Consider the following 21,819-nt stretch of genomic DNA (forward strand, 5'->3'; position numbering starts at 1 on the left):
TTCCACGTCGTTTTTTAATTTGCTCTACATCTCATCCATTTGCAGTAAATTTTTGCTTACTGGATTATGTATTCACACTAGGGTATCCCTCCCTTCCTCCCTCCTCCTCCCCTTCCCACCCTTCCTCTCTCCCTTCCTCCCCTCTTCCTCCCTTCCTTCCTCTCTCCTTCCACCTTCTCTCCCTCTTTCTTCCCTTATTTTCTTTTTTCTTCTTCTCTTCCCTTTCTTCTTTCCTCCTTTCCTTCCTGCCATCCATGTTTCCTTCTCTCTCCCTTCCTTCCTTCCTTTCTACCTCCCCTCCCCTCTTCTTTGTGATGTACTTGTGTTTTTATCTGAACATCCCTTTCTGCCCTTTCAGGTCTGGCAGGTTTGTCCAGACCTTCTACTTACACGGAAAAGAGAAGGGTTCTCCTGCCTCCCTGCACAGAGCTACAGTACTGGGGGCTCCGACCACTTCCCACATGGGCCTCCAGGCACTGCAAGTTGGGGAATGCCAGGACCCCTGGGTTCCCCTCCACTTCTCAGGGGACATGAAATGTGTCGCCTGGGAGATGTGAGTTGTGCATGGCTGAGCACACTTATGGTCCAGTGCCTTCTGAGGGTGGGAGGTATAAACCAGCTCCTGCAAATGCATGACTTAAGCCTGTCTCTGTCACCTGTATAGCTATTCATTTTTGTGCCATCTAAAGCAGTTGGCTACGCAGGTTGTAGATGACAACTAAGAAAAGGGGAAAAGGCTGTGGGATAGAACAGAAGACCCAGGAAGAGTCCTAGAAGAAAGGACAGATTCTTTTTACCACAGACCCTGGGGAAACTGGATATCCACATGCGGAAGATGGAAACAAGTTGTCTGTCTCTCACACTGTACTAAAATAAAATCAAAGTGGATAAAAGACCTAGATATAAAAACAGAAACTTGAAATTGTTGGAAGATAACATAGAGGAACACTTGAAGCTATAGGGACCGGTTGGTAAGGACTTCCTGGACAGAATTCCAATAGCACAGGAAATTATTTTAAGAACCAGTGAATAGGATGACAACAAATGTAAAATTTCTGGATGACAAATGAAATGACACAATGAGGTGACAACTTACAGAACAGGAGAAAGTTTTTGCTTGCTACTCTTTAGAGACAAGAATCATACCTAGAATATACAAAGAACTTGAAAAATTAACCCTCCAAAACCAAATAGTCCAATAAAAAAGGGGGAATTGAACTGAAAAGATATATCTCAAAAGAAATACAGATGGTCAATAAGGATATGAAAAAAATGTTCAACCATGAAAATCAAAAGAACTAGGAATCTCACCCTAGGCAGAATGGCTACCATCAAGGCTACAAAAAACAGTGACCCCTGGGGAGGATGTGGGGAAAACACATCCACATTGTTGGAAGAGATGTTAACTAGTGAAGCCAGGGTAGAAATCAGGATGAATTCCTCAGAGGAGTGAAAACAGAAGCTTCGTTTGGCACAGTTGTTTCTGTCCTGGAGATAATCCTGAAAGGATGAGACACCTTAGTGTAGTGACATATTTGTACCCAGATTGATAGCTGGTAAGTTCTGAAAACAGTCTAGGTGCTCACCAACAGATAGATGGGTAAAGAAAGGTGGAATATGTACAAAATGGGATATCATTCAGCTGTAAAGGAAAATCAAATCATGTCATTCCATTGAAAAATGAATAGAACTCACAATCATCACGGTAAGCAAAATAAGCCAGACCTGGAAACATCACCGTCACTTGTTTTCTCTTATATTATCAACATAAAATTTAAAAATCAATCAACAAGTAAAACAAAGGAGAGATGATAGGAAACTAGCTGGAAAGGAAGAAAAGGATAGAGGGAAAAAAAGAGAGAAAGGGTAAAGGGATTGAAAACTACCAAGAAATGTCATATGCATATATCAGTTCCCCAAAAAGAGCATCTGAGTTCTTTATTACAGACACTCATAGTAAAAAGTCATGAAACAAAAAAGAAAAATGAGAGGAATATAAAAACACACGGGGCTGGCGGTGTAGCTCAGTGATAGGGCACGGGCCCAGAAACCCAAGGCTCTGAGTTCCATCCCTACTATAACAAAATATTAATAAGAATCATAAGAGTAATAATAAAAATATAATATATTAAAGACATACCAAAATAATCGTGGAAAACAAAACAGATTCAGGGCAAGTAATTTATTCCATCAATTTAGAAAGCTAATTTTGTTTTATTTTGCTGGAATATAAATGTGTGCCACTACATCAGGTACACAGATAAAACAATTAAAGCAATAAGGGAGATACCCGTCTCTCTCTAGGAAATTAGTGAAGATTAATAAAACATAGTCAGTGTGCTGAAGTTGTAAAACTGACTGCCAAACATTATAAGCTGCCAGATGAGCTGAGAACAACAAAGGTGAAATAAACACATGTGACTCCCCAGCCTGGCAGACGGAAGGAACATTTTTAGACCTCTCTAGTCATATGGACAAAAGCTCATCCTGAGAAATTATATAAACACAAGGTTATATTTTCAAAGAAAGTAGAGGTGCACAGTTGGTTAGAGCAGATGGAGAGAGATCAATCAGGATGGGCCTTGTGGTAAACACACTCTTGATCTCACGCAGGGAAAGCAGAAGGAAGGAAGTCAGGTGAGTCTCAGGCTCGAGGACAATGAGGAAGGAGCCACACGTAGATCCTCAAGAAACTGAGTGCTGCATGGGGCAAGTAAGAGCCTGAAATCCAGCAAACAAATAAACACATCCCCCCAGCAAGTGCTGTACACAGCAGTGACTCAGTGAGTGAGGACTCAGAGAGACCCCTGGGCAGGTATATAAGGCTCCCAGGCAGGAGGAGCCACATCTACACACCTCCCTCCTCACCTGCTCCTCTCACCTCTCCACCTCCATCACCAGAACCATGACTTGCTGTGGCTGTTCCGGAGGCTGTGGCTCCAGCTGTGGGGGCTGTGGCTCCAGCTGTGGAGGCTGTGGCTCCAGCTGCTGCTGTGTGCCCGTGTGCTGCTGCAAGCCTGTGTGCTGCTGTGTGCCAGCCTGTTCCTGCTCCAGCTGTAGCAAAGGGGGTTGTGGCTCTTGTGGCTGCTCCAAGGGTGGCTGTGGCTCTTGTGGCTGCTCCAAGGGTGGCTGTGGTTCTTGTGGCTGCTCCAAGGGTGGCTGTGGCTCCTGTGGGTGCTCCAAGGGGGGCTGTGGCTCTTGTGGCTGTTCCAAGGGGGGTTGTGGCTCCTGTGGGGGCTGTAAGAGCAGCTGCTGCCAGTCCAGTTGCTGCAAGCCCTGCTGCTGCCAGTCCAGCTGCTGCAAGCCCTGCTGCTGCCAGTCCAGCTGCTGCCAGCCCTGCTGCTGCCAGTCCAGCTGCTGCAAGCCCTGCTGTTGCCAGTCCAGTTGTTGCAAGCCCTGCTGCTGCCAGTCCAGCTGCTGCCAGCCCTGCTGCTGCCAATCCAGCTGCTGCAAGCCCTGCTGCTGCCAGTCCAGCTGCTGTGGCCCTGTGTGCTGCCAGTGTAAGATCTGAGCTTCTAAGCTTAGATGAGCCAGCCACAATTCAAGGCTAACCCTCTCTGTTGGATGAACCCAGCTGTGCCTCCCACTTCCTAAGTAGAGCCCGTGCACTCACGCACTGTCTCCTCTCAGGCTCTCCTCCCAAGTCACCCTCTGGCTCAATTGGCCTGCTGTTTCACTCAGCAGCCTGAGCACTGAACACCTTCTATCCTGCCTTTTGGTCTAGGAGAACCCTTCCTTTGGAGTCCCATTTGGAAAGATGTGGGGTAAAGATTTGCTGGAACTTTCTGTGGGCTATATACTATTGTCTCTTAACCTGAATGTTGCAAACCAATAAAACCACACGGCCACAAACCAAGGCATGTGTCTTGCTCATTTCTTTTTTTTTTTTTTAAAGATTTTATTCAAAGAGAAATAAATGCAAAACAGAAAAATGGTAGAAGTAATACAGTGTTTCAAAAAAAAACAGTAAGAAATCATTACTTGATAGATTACATACTGTCATCTTCAAAGTCACTGTTCAAGTTACACAATTAAAGCATACAAAGTCGACATTTAAACAGTGAGACTGCAAACCGTTCTGTTCAATGATCCAACAAAAACTTGGCAATGTGGTTATTTGTTTTATATACTTAAACATACATGTGGTTATATCCTTTAGAGCACTTTCTTTTCCTCTTGTTTTATAATAACAATTACACACTTTAGGTTTTATTACTCCTACAGTTATTATTACTTTGTTTTAAGAGAATAAAACCAAATGTGACAAAGCAAAATGAAGCCAATAAAAACAAGAATAGACGTAGTATATGAGGTAAAAACAGAATATAAGGTGATCAACAATGGCTACTACAATGCCTCTTGCTATCTTCAAAAGAATTGCCCATATCTTAAAAAGGGTAAGATTAAACATACCAAAATGAAACAAAACAGATCATAAGTAAAAATATTTAAGAAACACTAATTTCAAAGCAAGTTCATTGGATATCTTCACTGTCTGTCTTATTGTCTCTAGTTTTCTTCCAAATAGCTGTCCCCCTCTTCACACACAGTAAATACATACTGAACATTATAGCACTAATTTGATCATAATAGGGTGATGAAGGCTTTTTAGGTCTTCAAGACCTGCCATTGGGAAGTCAATAGTGACTGCCACAATGTTCCTCATTCTCTCCATAGCAGCTGTCCTTATCTTTAGGTACACTGAAATTGAACATAAGAGACTAGACTAGTATCACTCTGAACAGTGAATAATAGTTTTGCTCGATTTTATATCATAATGTTACAGAATTAGCACTGGGTTTCTTAGTGTCTCTTCTTCAGTGTATCTGTTGATTGCATTGTGCATTATATAATCTGTTTCCTGTAAACTGTTTAGAAATTCTCCCCATGTGTGAATGTCTACATGTATATCTATCCTGTCTGTATTATAGGTAAAAACAGATCAAAACAAGACAAAAAACAACCCAAATTCTTAGAAAAACATAAAACGAAAAAGACATACAAAACCACATTATTAGATGATCTATAGTAGTTACTATGCTTTCTCTTATTATTTTCAATAAAGTTGCCCACATCCTCAGATATAGAGTAATTGAACATAGCATTATATAGCTATTTTAATAAAAACACAACTCTGGAGACATTGTAGGACTTCAAAAGCAGTTAATAATCAAACCAGAATGGGTATGTGATTACATCTTGTCATCTTCAGAGTGGTTGCCTCTACTCTTAGACTCGATAATATCAACCATACCAAATTCGAATAAAATCAGTCAAGGCAAAACAGCAGTTTAACAAACCAGCATCAAATAAGACCAGTCTTAGTAAGACAATGTAAGTAATACAGGGCTTCAGTTTAAGTTAATAGGAAATTAAGAATAGTTACCATGGCATAGCTTGCTACTTTGGGGTTAGCTATCTGTGCTCTCAAATCTAGTAAGAGTAGACTGACCTGAACAAAATAAAATCAAACTAAGCAGAGCGATAAGATTATTGTGGCTTTTAAATCCTGATACACTATTAACAATGTCCTCTGCCTTCCTTTTTTAAGCAACTACTCACCTTTCTCCTTTTAGGTGCTTTGTATATTTTGGGTCCCACTAACTCCTTTACTTTTTAGATTAAGGGGGCAACTCGTTACCTACCTGAGTGGTGCTGAACATTTTTACCTCTGACCTTGATCTTGAGCTGTATTCTTTTACTTACTAAAGCCACAAGGTTTTCCTTCCTTCTAGCTTTGTAGTTCTACACTGCACAAAAGTGTCATAATTTTACAATCTATCTGCAGCTGCTGGATGTGTTGTCCCTATTTTCTCTGGTTCCCTGTCACTTAGAGCTTTGTTTTCTCATCTTTGACTTTCAGTTTATTAAGCTTCTTTCAGGTTGAGTATATTTCCTATTCAGAGCATCTCGATGGGTCCTGCCTTCTAATATACTCTGCCTGTGTTTCTTTTTGTTAGTATATCTAGGCTATCTATGTTAAAAATTGTAACCCATCTTCTCTGCCTCAACTCTGCTATTATTTGTCCATTTTTCGCCTTCAGTCCACTGTCCTCCTTGTTCACTGAGGCCTCTCTGCCACTGTTGCTGGAATCCTGGTATTCTCTCTCTCTCTCTCTCTCTCTCTCTCTCTCTCTCTCTCTCTCTAATATCCTTTAGTATTTTCTGTAGGGTTGGGTTGGTGGCCATGAACCCCCACAGTTCCTCTTTGTCTTGGAAACATCTGTTTCTCCATTAATTTTGAGAGAGAGATTTTCTGTATACATTAATCTTCGTTGGAGGTTATTTTCTTTCAGGGCGTGGACTATTTTCCCACAGGCTCTTCTCGATTTGAAAGTTTGTGTTGATAAGTTTGTCATTATTTTGATGATTTGTCCTTTGTAGGTGATGTGCTTCTTTTCTCTGGTCGCTTTTAATATTCTGTTCATGTGGTGGATTTCTAGAATCTTGATCATTGTATGTTTGGGTGTAGATATGTTTTGGTTGTAGTTGGCTGGAGTTCTGTATGCCTCATTTATCTGGATATCATTTCTTTTTCCTATTCTTGGGAAATTTTCCTTAGTTATATCTGTGAAGAGTCTTTGTAGTACATTTGTGGTTACTCCTGCTTCTTCGCTCACGTTTTTTATTCTTAAGTTATAAATCCTCTTTTCGTCTTCTAGCCTTTGAATTGTTTCTTCATGATTTCTTGTTATTTTTAAGAGGTCTTTTCTTTTACAATCACATATCATAAATCTCTCTTCAAGTTTAAAAAGGCTAAGTTTAGTTTCTGTCAAGGCATTTCATCAGCTTTCAATGGAGTTTTTAGTTTCCTGGTAATCCCTTTGGATCTGTTTCATGTATTCTAGATTTTTTATATTCTTCATCAAAGGTTTCTCTTCCATTTCTTCCATTCTTCCACCTGTGTTCTCTTGGGAGTGGCTTATCATTTCTTTAATTAACCTTTTTGTCTTGCCTCACCTGGATGAGAAGCACAGATTTAAATTCGCCTGTGAGGTCACACAGGTATTTCTTTATATCTGCTGATATTGTGTCTAATATTGCATTATTACTGCACTGGTTCACTTCTGTATTTACCTCTCCTGGGCTTATTTTCCCAGGGTCAGTGGCTGGAGTTTTTTTTCCTATCTCCTGTCATGTTTCTGGTTTCTTCCAGACAGGTGTGTCCTGGGGGTTCTCTGGCCCTCTCAGTATTGCCTAGCATCATTCTGAAGTATGCTGAAGCATGCTGACTGAGGTTTTGCTGCCCTCCCCAATTTGCTGTTATCTGAGGTACATGCAGGGACATAGGGACGGTGCAGGCTAGCCTCTTGTTCTGAAGCAGTTGACCCACAATTTCCTTCAGGGACTTAGGCTGTGCTATGTGGATGTCACAGAGTTGTGACCTTTTGCCCTGGCTACTGGGTGCCAACCAGAGGTGTAGCTCAGCCCCAGCAGATTCCACCAATCCTCTCTGTGCCAGGGGCGGCTGACGGATGCCACTTTGGCACCAGGCTCTGCCCAACTCCAAGACATCCTCCATCCAGCAACAGCAGCCATGGGACCCAATCCCCAGCACTCACCGGGAATCAATGCACTTCTCTATCTTGGCTCCAGTCCATGCTGCACTGTGTCCTCCCTCCAAGGGCTTGAGACTCAACAATTCCTATTATCAGCAGCCGTGGCTTCAGCTTGACCTTGAATTTCGTGACTCCATGGTACTCCCAGCACAGCACAGCCCAGTCTCAGTGAGTGCATAAGTTTCCAGCCCTCCACTCATGTTTTTTCTTCCTCTGCAGAGGTAGATTCTAGCTTGATGTGGTTTTTCCATGTCTAGAGCAGCCTTCTGCCTTTTTGAAAACTGTGGGGTGCCTGGCTTTGGCGCCCAGGAGCATGGTCTTCCCCATGGCCTCCTCCAGCACGGCCAGGCAGTTCCGGCTGTGCTGTGGGGCCCTGGGACCCAATTTCCAGTACTCACCAAGAGCCAATAAAGTTATCCACCTTGGATCCACTCCAAACTGCACCGCATTCTCCCATCAAGGGCCAAGGACTCATCGACGCCTGTTATTGGCAGCTGTTTTCAGTGCAACTTTGGATTGTCTGACACTAGCGCATGCTCAGCACAGCGCAGATCATTCTCAGTGAGTGTGTTGGCTTTAACCCTCCACCCGTAGTTTTTATTACTCTTCCTATTTTTATTTTTCCCGTTGGTTATCTCCTGGCTGAATAAGAATCATTCTCCAATTGTCTGGCCCTCCCCATGTTGTCAAATTCTAGCATCTGAGTTATTTTTCCCCACAGAGGTCTCTATCCAGCTTCCTATCAAGCTGCCATTTTTTCCAGTCAATTTTCTGATTTTCTACAGATAGATTACTTTTGAGATAAAGGCAGTGGTTTGGCATCATTTCCTCATTTTGTCACATTGCACAGCTTGAGGTTCTCTTATAGTCTTTCCTATACAGGCTGCTTCTTGTAGAAGTCACAGACAGCAGCCCATCCAGCTAGAGTCTTCTCCCCAATGTACTAGTAACAAGCACTTTAGCACCATGACCATTTCCTTTTTCCATGCTTGGAAAGTTTTCCTTAATTATTTCTGTGAATAGTCTTTCTAATTCGTTTGTGGTTACTCCTGCTTCCTTGCTTACATTTTTTAATCTTAAGTTAAACATCCTCTTGTTGTCTTCTAGTCTTTGAATGGTTATTTCTTGGCTCCTTGTTATTTTCAATAGGTCTTTTCTTTCATGAACACACACTGCAATTCTCTCTTCAAATTTCGAAAGGCTAACTTTTGTTTCTGTAAAGGTATTTTGCCAGCTTTCCATGGAGTTTTTAGTTTCCTGGTAGTCTCTTTGGATCTGTTTCATGTATTCTAGATTTTGCTTATATTCTTCACCAAAGGTTTCTCTTCCTCTTCTGGATTTCTCCCTTCTTTCCTCTGTTTTCTTGGGAGGGGCTTAGCATTTCTTTAATTAACTATTTTATTTTTTGTCTCACTTGGGTTAGAATTTCAGTTTTAAGTTCATCTATGAAGTCATGAATGTATTTCTTTATGTCTGATGGTGTTGTGGGTAACATTGCATGGTTGCTGGACTGGGACTCTTCTGTATTTACCTCTCCTGGGCGTATTTTCCCAGGGTCAATGTCTGGAGGCTTTGTCTTATCTTTTGCTCCTGTCATGTTTCTGGTTTCTTTCAGACAGGTGTGTGGAGGAGGTCTCAGGCCGTCTCTGTTTACGTACAGTTTTTCTAAGGCTTGCTGGCTGGGGGCTTGCTTCTCTCTCCATTTTGCTGATATATGAGGTGGTACACAAGGACCCTGCACATTAGCCCCACCCCTCTGAGGTAGTCAAGCTGCAAGTGCCTTTAACACTTTACACTGTGCTGTGGTGGACATCACAGGGTCGGAACAATTTCATCCCTTGCTATTGGTTCCGGACTGGTGGTGGGGCTCAACCTTAGCTGCTCCTACCAGTCCTCTCTGGGATAGGGGCTGTTGACTGATTCCACCAGGGCACCAGGCTCTGCCCTACTCCAAGCTATCTTCCAGTCAGCCTCCCATGCCATTGGACCCAATTTCCAGCACTCACTGAAGGCCAATAAAGCTCTCTACCTTGGCACCAGTCCTCACTGCACCATGTCCTCCTGCCAAGGGCCTGTGACTCACCAATTCCCATTATTGGCAGCCGCAGGTTTGGGATGACCTTGAATCATCCAATTCCACAGCCTGCCCAGCACAGCACAGAACGGGTCTCAGGGAGTGTGTGTGGCTTTGGCCCTCCACCTGTGCTTTTCCTTTTCCTTCCTAATTTTATTTTTCTTTTGGTTTCCTCCTGGGTTAGTGAGAATCCTGCTATAAATGCTCTGAACCCCGCCAGGTTGTCAGATTCTAGCATGTGGGCTGCTTTCCTGGAGAGGTTCCCTATCCAGCTTCCTAGCAAGCCACCATTTTTTTCCTCTTGCTCATTTTTGTCCTCTTCATCATCACTGCCATGGCTATTGGCCTTCGTGTTTCTGTTGAGTGAGGACCTTCTCACGGCTCTTTGGGTGGTATGTGGCTCTGAGCCCTGCTAGGATGAGGAATGGAGGCTACTTGTGCCTCTAATCTCCCTCCAGATCTACTCCTCCTCTCTTGGGATTCCTCTCTGCCCATGTATTGTCACCGCTGACCAAGTGGGGACAAGACTGCACCTGGGTCCAGACTAATAAAATCTCCAAGACTGGGAAAGCCCCTGGGTATTTCAGACTGTCCCCACCTTCTGTCCACTTTTCCATCTCCCCTTGGATGGTTCTTACAACTGATTTGCTCTGATTTTCACTATTAATCTTTACAAAGGCCTTTTTCCTCACTAAACAAACACATTTCTAAGGATTCTATCAAATCCTTGCCACTGAGGGTCTTCTCTTCCACCATGCCACAAGCATATTGCTCAGTCTGCGGCAGGACCAGGAACTGAGATGGAACAATCATACCTGTAATATGGGGTGGTTGTACACATAGACCTTGCTACCATATGCTCTGCAAGCCCACCGGCCTTTGGTACAGTGACCAACTCCTCATCTTCATCTGTCTACCTTGAAGTGATACTGATCAGGCATTAGAACAAATCAAATGGCTTTTCTGTATCAATAATGAGTGTGCCCCACGCCTTGATGACTTTATCAGAGAGCCAGCAGCTAGAATGTGAAAAATGGAACTCGCTACACCAATGGTCATAGTAGAGATCTATGGTGGTTGTGACACTATGGTGCCTCTGAAGGCAAGATAACACTGGAGTTGAGAGCAATAATCAGAACTCAGGACAATAGTGCTAAACTCAGACATCAGGTAGTTCCCTTGTTCAGCAAAGATTTACCACATGGAATGTCTTTGTTCCACTTAACAAGTCCTGGCTTACTTCACAAGTCCTTGCTTGCTGCCTCCCTCAGATATTCCCTTCACTTCCTTGAACCCCTGATGCACCTTTACCCAATCAATAGTAGGCAATTGGGGAATGCTTTGTCTAACCACAAGAGCTCTGACCTCCTGGAATCCTGACAAATATATTCCACTCTCTTGTTTATTTTAGCTTTGCCAAAAGCTCATCTGTAACATTGGGAGACTGATCAGCTCCTGATAATTGACAGTTCTTCATTCCAATCTGCACTGCATATAAGAAATTATCAGGAAACAGAAAAACAATAGCTGATTCCCAAACTCAGGACCTTGGGGATTGCATCTGCAAGCTCTGGCCTTCTGCTCTAAAATTGGAGTAATGTTATTTCAAAGTTCCTGGGGTTGGGGACTTAGCTCAGCGGTACAAGCCCCTGCTTGGCAAACTCAAGGTTGTGAGTTCAATCCCCAGTAACAAAAACAAAACTCAACAAGTTCCTAAGAGGAAGTATTAACAGGGATAAAGCATTTCAGCTGTTTAAAAAAACAGTTTACTAGTGGGACATGCCAAAGCATGAGAATAGATATAAAAATTAAAATCCAGCTGTTTTCAGGAGCCCTGTTGGTGGTAATTAGTGAGGTTATTACTATTTGAGACTTATACAGAGTTTTATGGGAAAAGCAAATGCATTAGATACTTGACTCAAGCTACAATTTGCAGGAATTTAATGAGGTTAAGAAAACTTGAATTATTTTTTTGATATCCATTTCATTTCAAAGAAGAAAAAAAGAAAAAATTTCAAAATATATCAATCGGGAGCCACAATGGTGTATACATTGCCGACTGTCATCCCAAAATCATTCATCCAGAGCACAAGCCATCTGCATTCAATTGTTCAAACAATATCAGTACAAATCATTCTCTTCAATGAACTCAGAGACATAACTAATATAACTATCTTAAATGTATATATTGCTTCAGTTTCTCATGCTAGCGAGACAATACAATGTTTATACATGTGAGTTTGATTTATTTCACTTATTAATATGCTCTTAAGTTGCATGCATTGACCTATACAAATCTCCAGTTCATCCATCTTTATGGCTGAGTAGTACTCCATCATATAAAAATATCAAATCTTTGAAAATTTAAATTCTTGAATTAGACCTATCTCTATGTCATAATGACATAGTTTACTGCTTTTTTTAAAAAGTAGTTTACTCCACCTTTGAAAGACCTAGAAATAATAATCTACCTATTATCAATAAAATCTCCCAGCACCAAGACAGTTGCCTTTAAGTATGACCTTTTTACCTAAACAGAACCTGAGGGTTCTTGAGAAATGGGGTAGACTTGAACAGGTTGAGCATGACATGTCTTGTTAGAAAGCTAGAAAGACAGCAGACACTAGTGACTTCACATCAGAAAGAAGAAGGCATTAGACCCAAAAACCAGTTCAGAATTGCCCTGTGCAAGACAATTTCTTAAATACACTGGCACACACCAAATGTGTCTCAATTTATAAGCACGTAATGCACAAAGAGTGGTGCCCATAATATGCAAAATATCGAAGTTCCCAATTGCCATCACAAGATGATGAAAATCAGGTTTTTTTGTGAACATAAATTAGTAAAGAGAAATAATCAGGCATCTCTTCAGTCTTTAAGTCATCATAACTAAAAAAAGAAAGGAAATGTTACAGTTTATAGGTAAAGAAGAAATTATAAAATGAGAAATTTACCATTTTATATACCATATAGAACAATAGATTGAATGTTTCCAAATCAGACCTTAGAAGAAAATTTACAGCTTTAAATATATATGGTGGAAGTGGGGATATAGCTCAGAGGTGCAGCACCGAGCTGGCCAGCACAAGGTCCTGAGTTTTATTCCCAGGATTCCCCAAATATATATAGCCAAAATCCCATCTGCAAGGCTGACAGAGTTCCCCAGCAGAGCACCAAGTGAACTGATATTTGAGACCAGTCATGGTTTTCTGGGTCTCTCAACTTGTGGAGACTGGTGTGGTATACAGGAAATAGCAGAGGCCCTCTCCACAAACACCCTCAGTGTCTGATATGCCATCTGATTGCTTGTCTCAGGAGATAGAAGCTTGAAATGCCCAGGGCAGCTTTCTACCCTTACTTTTCCTCCTCTGACAGTGACCACTAATGTTCCACCCAGTGGACCCAGCAAAAGTCCTCATGAGAACAGCCTCCAGGTCCCCTGCAGAGGCATCCAGGAGAGCAAGAATTAAGTCTGTGTCCTGCCTGCCGAGGTCATGCAGTTCAAGGATGGCTTGTTGGAGCAGTATAAGCAGCCTACCCTGGTTGATTTAGAAATCTACCATTCGAAGCACAGAGAATGGTGATGTGGTTTGTTGACCAGGTGGTAGGTGGACAGAGAGTTACGGGTGCTGGAAAGCAGTTTGTGTACATTTGGCAAGACTGTTCCAGGGGGCATATTTCCGGGCAAGAAACACACACCGTGATGTTACTTGCACGCTGGTTTCTAGGACTGCAGTGTGCAGTTTTATGGAGTCAGCCCAAGAGATACGGACCACGTGGTCCTAGGCCCAGTTCCCTGCTTGTCGTTGCCACTTAGTAGGCCAACCAAATCCCAGTTGACCTCCTTGTCCTGCCTCAGCAGCCAGCTCTCTCTCTCTCTACCTCCACCTATTGTATTGATGGTGGTCTCAGCCTGTGAGATTCTCAGGTCAAAACCCAGGCATACACTATTGATTCTAACCCCTAATTATCTTTAGGGCCTAATTTGCTAATCATATGGCTGGTGATTTAACTAATGACCAACATCCTCAGCACACCAACTCCCCAGCACATGCACCACTTACTGCTTGTTCTTTCATGCACTTTACAAACAGGACCTCCTTCTGTGATCATGTGTACCATTCAAACTCCCCCTTTGAAATAGTTGTGAATCTACCCTCTTCAAGACAGCTATAGATTTTATTTTGGGGTAGTTTGGATAGTTTGGAGTTTGTAAGCAAAAAGAGTAGTGACCCTACATACCCTGGAGCCTGCCCAAGGCAGCACTACAAAAAGTTCATCAACAATCTTTTACCCAGCATATGGACATTTGAAGTTTCCATCACAAGGAAGCTGCCCTAAGAAGGAACCATAGGTCCTAAGATCCCCATGCCATCCTCCCAATCCATGGGAAATACAGAGGGGTTGTCCTTACCAGTTACTCAGTCATTTCTTTTTTGGGTCTTTTTCATTTTTATCGGTACCAGGGATCGAACTCAGGACTGCCTGCTTACAAGGCAGGCGCTCATGCTACTGAACTAAATCTCCAGTCCCAAGTTACTTAGTCATTTCCAGGATGTTGTATCCATTCCACAAGAACATGGCAGATAGATAACAGCAGCTATGGAGGCTCCCTGAGATAGCCAGCTTAGATTCCAGGAATGGTGCAGTGTGTGGAGTCCTAAGAAGGGGGAGACATACCATGCCAGCTCAGGAATGAACTAAGCTGAGAGAAAACAACTGGACATGCAATCCCGGTGCTATGACTGGAAGAGCTAAATTCTCAGTGCCAAAGCTGGAACCTGCACCTCTGAAAATTGTGACTTGAATTCCTTGCTGGTGCTGCATCTGAATCGGCACAGCAGGGATAGAGACACGAAAGCTCTGAGAGTGGGAATCGGTGAGTTGAAATGAAAGCAGAGCTGGCAGGGAGCCCTGCATTGACCTGCAGTTAGTGAGACGAATGGGGACCTTTGCATAGACTAGGAGGCTCCAAAAGAGGATATTCTGGGACCAGGGAGACTAGCTGGAAGAGTACGCTGCAGTGACTTCAATCACATATTCCCCTCTCAAGTGGGATTGGTGGGAGTGCTTGACCTGGGTGATGCCGCAGAGTAACACCCAGTGGGCTAGCCCAAACCAGGTCCCTGTGCCTGGCAGTGCACCCTAATGCAGTGAAGCCTTCAGCAGGTTGACTGACCGGGAGGGATGGACCCAGCATAGGCTGCCCAGGTCCGTGTCTCCCTAGTACACTGCCAAGGGCAGGAACATCTAGCCGGTGTGATTCAAACAAACTGTAACCGACAAAGAAAGAAACTGGGCCTCCCATAAATGCTCGTATGGAAGTAACAAAATATATGGGAAGAGGGAGCAACAAAAAAGGGTCCTCAGTCCCCAATCCTGAGAACACTGATCCAGGAAAGGTAAATGCAAAGGAAAATGAGGACAGAAAACATGCAATATTAGGCACAGCACCAACAGACATAAAGCGATATCTCCGGGACCTCCTAGATCGGTTCAAAGTGGAGTAGTTAACCAAGTAAATTAAGATATAAGTAGAACAGTCAAAGAAATGCTAAGCACCTCTCAAGAAAAAAAACAGATGGCAGAATGGAAGAACAGAAAAAAGGGGGAGAATTGTTTGGTGGAGAAAATAGAGAAAACATAGAATACATGAAGCAGGTTCAAAAGGATTACCAGAAAACTAAAAATTCTATTGAAACCTGGCATAACAGCTTGAAAGAAATTACAGATAGATTATCTGAATTGGAGGGGAGCTTTGTAATGTGGGAGCATGAAAGGAAAAACGTCTTAAAAATAACAAGGAAACAAACAGTAACAATATAAAGGCTAGAAGATGAGAAAAGGATCTATAACTTATGATGTAAGAATGTAAAGGAAGAAGCAGAAACACAAATGAACTGAAAAGGCTATTCACAGAAATAATCAAGAACTTCCCTAATATGGGAAAAGGTAAAAGATACTAAGATTTATGAGGCATACAGGACCCCAGCCACCACCTACACCCAAACAGAAATATACCTAGGCATATAGTAATCAAAATTCCAGAAATCCAATATAAGAACAGAATTTTAAAAGCTGTCAGAGACAAGAAACAGATCACTTACAAGGGAACAACCATCAGAATTACAGCAGACTTCTCAGCACACACCATCAAATCACAAAGAGCATGGGGAAAAATAATTCAAGTTTTGTAGATAATAACCTCCAGCCAAGATTGATATATCCTGCACAACTGTCCCTAGAAATTAATCAAGAAACAAGGTGCTTCCAGGATAAAGAGGAACTAGGGGAATTTGCAGCCACCAATTCAACTCTACAGAGAACACTGCAGGACCTTCTAAAAGAGAAAAATGCCAAGATTCTAGAAACAGTGACAAAGAGGCCACAATTAATGGAGCAGAAAGTGAAATGAAGAAGACAAACTGATAACTAATGACAAAAAAAGAGATCACCAGAAATGAGGCAGAGAAGGTTGGATGGTATGAACAGCTATTTTGGAGAAAACAAGACATCATACTAGGTAGTACTGATTTAATATCATCTTGTTTTGAAGTCTCATCAAGCTTTTGTTCTGTCTCCATCGGTCTTAACATGTTGTATCTTATTGGATTTTATTATATGTGATAATATAAACAATAACTTTTATAGACAAGATAATACATAAACCATTATTCATTTTCTGTTAGTTGGTTCTAAATACCCTGTAATACTGTCATTCTCTTGAATGGTTTTACATTGTCTTAAAATGATGGATGGTACAGTATACAAATTATACTCAAACATTTCAGGGAAAGAGACAATATGGTAACTACTTGTATGTCAGGATATCTTGTGGTGAAACATTATTTTGCTTAAATGGTTATGTTCTGACCTATGGTGTTTTGTTGCTATGTCCTCTTTTATCTCAAATCTCCTTTTTTATTATTTATTTTTTATTTTTATCTTTTTATTTAAGGGAAAAATAAATAAAAAATAGTAGGATATATTATAGTAACCCACTTTGATTTCATATTAACATGATTTGAAACCCTGTATTGCTCTCACAACCTTGTTTTGACTGATTTTATTCTATTCTGTTTTGCTTGATAGTACCAAGTTTGAGAGTATAGGCAACAACTGTGAAGACAATAAGATTCACTATGATGTCAATTCTGGTTTGACTATTATCTTATTTTGAAGTCCTGTAATGTCTCCAGTGTTTTGGTTTTATTGGTTTTGTTCTTTACTGTTTTGTTCAATTTTTTATAACTGATGATATAGGCAATTCTTTTTAAGATAGCAAGAGGCATTATGATAACCACTGTTGATCACTTTGTATTCTGTTTTTACATTATGTTTTATGCCCATCATTTTGATTTGACTGACACTGTTTTATTATGTCACAATTGGTTTTATACTCTTCAAAAAAAGTAGTAAGAACTGTGAGAGTAATAAAACCCAAAATTTGTAACTGTCATTGTAAAAAAGAGAGGAAAAGAAAGTCCTCTAAAAGATATAACTGCATGTATATTTAAGTGTATAACATAGATAACCCTATTGCTGAGTTTTGTTGGATCATAGAACAGAACTGTTTGCAGTCTCACTGTTTGAATGTCCACTTTATAGGCTTTAATTTTGTAACTTGAATAACTATTTCTAAGATGACAATATGTAATCTATTGACTAGTGATTTCTTACTGTTTCTTTTTTTGAAATTCTGTATAATATGTACCCGTTTGCTGTTTTTTTTCTTTTTCTCCTTAAATATAAAAAGTCTCCGGTTTATCCTTCTTTATGGTTGAGTAGTACTCCATATTATAAAAATACCACATCTACCCAAACTTACATTATTGAATTAGTCCTATCTCTATGGGATAATGACGTACTTTTTTGCTTTTTTAAAAATTAGTTTCCTCCTCCTTTTAAAGACCTAGAAATATTGATCTACCTATTATCAGTAAACTCTCTCACCGACAAGACCACTGCTTTAAGTATGACCTCCTGTACCTAAACACAACCTGGGAGCTCTGGAGAAATGAGGTAGACCTGAATAGGTTGCACATGGAATGTCCTAGGAGAAAGCTAGACAGATAACAGTCATTAGTGACTTCACATCAGAAGGAAGAAAGCATTAGACTCAAACACCAGTGCAGAATTGCCCTATGCATGACAATTACTTATATATACTGGCACACAACAAATATGTCTCAATCTATAAGCATGTAATACACAAAGAGTGGTGCGCATATATGCAAAATGTAGAAGTTCCCAGCTGCCACCACAAGATGATGAAAATCAATTCGTCATTGTGAACATGAATTAGTAAAAAGAAATAATCAGGCATCTCTTCAGTCGTTAATGTAGTCATCATAACTGAAAAATGAAAGGAAATGTTCCAGTCTATAAGTAAAGAAGAAATTATAAAATGAGAAATTCACCACTTTCTATCCCATGTAGAAGAGTAAGTTTGTGAAATCTACTGAATGTTGCGAAATCAGAGCTTAGAAGAACATTGACATAAAAATATATGGTGGAGTTGGGGATATAGCTCTGAGATGTGGCACCTGGCTGGCAAGCACAAGGTCCTGAGTTTGATTCCCAGTACTCCCCAAATATACATAGTGGAGTAAGATAGAAATATTACTCAGCCAAAACCCCATCTGTAAGGCTGACAGAGTTCCCCAGCAGAGCACCAAGAGAACTAACATTTGAGACCAATCATGGTTTTCTGGGTCTCTCACCTTGTGGGGACTGGTGCAGTATGCAGGAAATAACCTAGGCTCCCTCCACAAACACCCTCAATGTCTGATATGCCATCTGATTGTTTGTCTCAGGACACAGAAGTTTGAAATGCCCAGGGCAGCTTTCTACACTCACTTTTCCTCCTCTGACAGAGACCATTTATGTTCCACCCAGTGGCCCCAGAGAAATCCCTCATGAGTACAGCCACCAGTTCCTCTGCACAGGCATCCAGTAGAGCAATAATTAAGTCTGGGTCATGCCTTCCGAAGTCATGCAATCCAGGGATGGCTTGATAGGGCAGTATAAGCATCCTACACTGGTTGACTCAGAAACCTACCATTCCAAGCACAGATAATGGTGGCCTTGGTTTGTTAACCAGGTGTAGGTGGACAGAGAGTTAGGGATGTTGGAAAACAGTTTGTATACATTTGGCAAGGCTGTGCCAGGCTGCACATCTCTGGGCAAGAAACTCAGAAACCATGATGCTACGTGCATCCTGGTTCCTAGGACTGCAGTATGCAAAGTTTTATGGAGTCAGCCCCAGAGCTACAGACCACATGCTCATAGGCCCAAGGCCCTGCTTGTCATGGCCATATAGCCACTCCAACCAAACCAATCCCAGCTGACCTCCTTGTCCTGCCTCTGAAGCCAGCTCTCTATCTCCAGCCCCTCCTAGAGTATTGATTGTGGCCCCAGCCTCCGAGATCCTCAGGTCAAGTCCAGGCATACACTAGAGTGTAACCCTTAATTATCTTTAGGGTCTAATTTGCTAACCATACGGCTGGTAATTTACTTAATGACCACCTTCCCCAGCACACCAACTCCCCAGCACCCTCACCACATACTGCTTGCTCTTTCATGCACTTTACAAACATGACCTCCTTCCGTGATAATCCATAGGATTCAAACTCTTCCTTTGAAACAGTTGTGAATCCACCTACTTCAAGACAGCTATAGATTTCATTTTGGGGTAGTTTGGAGAGTTGTAAGAAAAACAGTAGTGACTACACATGGGCAAGGTCCCTGGGGCTTGCTCAAGGAAGCACTACCAGAAAGTCATTGCCAATCTTATACCCAGGATATGGACATTTGACGTTTCCATCACAAGGAGGCTGCCTGAAGAGAGGAAGTGCAGGTCCTAAGACCCCCACCCCATCCTCCCAATCCATGGCAACCACAGAGCGGTTGTACATCCCAGTTACTTACTGGTTTCAAGGATTTTGTTTCCAGAGAATCAGGAGATGGGTAACTGCTGACACTGGCTCTGTTCCTACATCATAACTCTCAGGACAGTCATCTAAGATTCTGTGAACATCAGAGTTCACTGCATCTTACTTCTGGGACATGCTCCATGATAATAAATGGACAACAGCATAGGGGGACCATGGTATGGACCTACCTCAGCACAACTGGGCCACAGCACAGATGGTCTGTCGTTTGTTTAATCACCCTACAAAAGACTTTGGATTCTTTCTAGTGTGTCACAGTCATGATGATAAAGTTACTATAAGCATTCACAGACATATTTTTCTGTGATCAAAGGTTTTTTTCCCTCTGGGATATGAACCCACAAGTGAGATTTCTGCTATGTACAGACAGTACTTGCATGTCCTGTTTTCTCTTAAGATGCAGCTAATCTTTTTCAGAACGGCCATATCATTCCACTGTCCTACAGTCAGTGTAAGAAGGATTCTGGTGTTTTCTTTGTTTTGTTTTGTTTTGTTTTGCTTTCTTTCATTTTGTATGTTTGTGTGGTGTTGGAGGTGAAACCTAGGACCTGTCACATGCTAGGCAAGTGCTCTACCTCTGAGCTACATTCTTGCCTTTACGATTGTATGTTTTAAGATAGGATCTCACTAAGTTGCCCATGCTAGGATTAAACTACCGAACCTTTCTGCTGAGCATCCAATGTATCGGGGGTTGCAGGCATGCAGTACTGTGCCCAGAGTATTATAATTTTAGCACACGTTTCCTAATGCCTGCAGACAGTCAGCAGACCTTTATGTCCTCATTTGCCCTCTGTGCTTCCTCTCCTCTGAAAGGCCTCTTCAAGTCTTATGTCCATGTTCTAACTGGGATGGGTTGTTTTTCCTGTCTTGTGATTGAGCTTTGTTTACATATCCTGACTAAGAGTCCTTTGCCAGATGTGACGTTTGTAAACATTTTGGTTCTTGTGCATGATTCTTTTAAAAATATTTCTGAGCGCTATTAGGAGAAATTTTCCCCTCTGCCAGTGGCTGGTACCTTGTCTACAGGATGAGAAGCAGAGCCCTGGTGTCTCACGAAGGGCATGAGCATGAGTTCTTTGAGCCACTGGAATCTGAATGGTTTGCTTCTGCAGTGGAGTCTGAGCCATGCTAATACACACACCAAGCAGGTGACAGTCGGGGTAGTGAACAGAAAGTGCAGGGACAGAAATTTCCACACCAGGAGACAAGAGTCTATGCTCTACGGGTCTGGGTTCCACCTTCCTTCTCCCTGTCTCTTTCTTTCCATTTTTCTTTCTTCCTTCCTGCCTGTCTGCCTCCCTCCTTCCCATTCCTCCTCTTTATATTTTTCGTGCCTGTCCTCCTTCCTTTTTCCTTCCTTGCTCCTTCCCTTGCTTCCTCCTTCCCTTCTTTCCTTCCTCCCTGTGCTCTCCCCTTCTCAGTGAAGGAGGTGTGCATTATTCCAACATCTAGTCTTATCCGTAGCCCGGGACAGCACATTAGAGGGATGCCTGTGTGCCTCGGTTTCCGCCACATCTTAGAGCTCATAAAACGAGACAAACTGTGGAACTGGAGGAGGCTCCTGGCTATTCTTCTGAGAGAGGACTGCTATCTAGAATATATTTAAAAATTCAAAAATTTAGCCCCCCACACGAAATATCTCAATCAGTAAAATGATCAATTATACTGAAAAGATTTTTCTTAAAAGCAGAAGCACAACTCACATATACATATATGAAAAAATATTCAACATGTTTAACTGTTAGGGAACTGCCATCAGAACAACTGAGAACCCAACCCAGTCAAAGTGACTATCATCACAAACATAAAAAATGACACAGGCTGACAAGAATGTGGGGATAAAGAAACCCTTCTAGACTGTGGATGGAAACATAAACTTGTAGAGGTTATGCTGGGTCTGGGAGAAACACATCAAGAAGCTTGCTCAAGCTTTCCATAGGTCATGCAATCCAGGTGGGGTGTAGGAAAGACAGAAGCCAGGTCTCCTTTTCTGTTAGCTGACTGGTACACGGGCTGAGAATCAAGGAAACTCCCATCCCACCCCCATAAGCAACTGGCTGACTCAGAGGACAGGCTGAGTTGAGAGCAACTGAGCTAGAAAAAAAGCTAAATGCTTGAGTTGATGGATTTTTCAGGACTAAGGCTGGTAGTGTGAGCGTCTCCTGTGTGGAGAACAGTATGCAATATGGCGAACATGGGGGATTTCCTTCTGTCTTATGTTTGAAATCCA

The 21,819-nt window shown here is 42.0% G+C and overlaps 1 protein-coding gene across 1 annotated transcript; it reads left to right on the forward strand.

The window, feature by feature from the left end:
• Positions 1 to 2,871: 2,871 nt before the first annotated feature.
• On the forward strand, positions 2,872 to 3,844 carry LOC106026232 (keratin-associated protein 5-5-like). The gene has a single exon (XM_013145933.2). The coding sequence runs from the start codon at positions 2,906 to 2,908 to the stop codon at positions 3,509 to 3,511; it is 606 nt and encodes a 201-aa protein (XP_013001387.1). The 5' UTR covers positions 2,872 to 2,905; the 3' UTR covers positions 3,512 to 3,844.
• The last annotated feature ends 17,975 nt before the right edge of the window (positions 3,845 to 21,819 follow it).

Source organism: Cavia porcellus, unplaced genomic scaffold (genome assembly GCF_034190915.1).
Source record: "Cavia porcellus strain 051 isolate PalLab524CR breed Dunkin Hartley unplaced genomic scaffold, mCavPor4.1 scaffold_17, whole genome shotgun sequence".
Classification (NCBI taxonomy): domain Eukaryota; kingdom Metazoa; phylum Chordata; class Mammalia; order Rodentia; family Caviidae; genus Cavia; species Cavia porcellus.

Excerpts from the sequence above, each read along its gene's own strand:
- LOC106026232 (XM_013145933.2), top strand. The coding sequence starts at position 2,906 with ATGACTTGCTGTGGCTGTTCCGGAGGCTGTGGCTCCAGCTGTGGGGGC.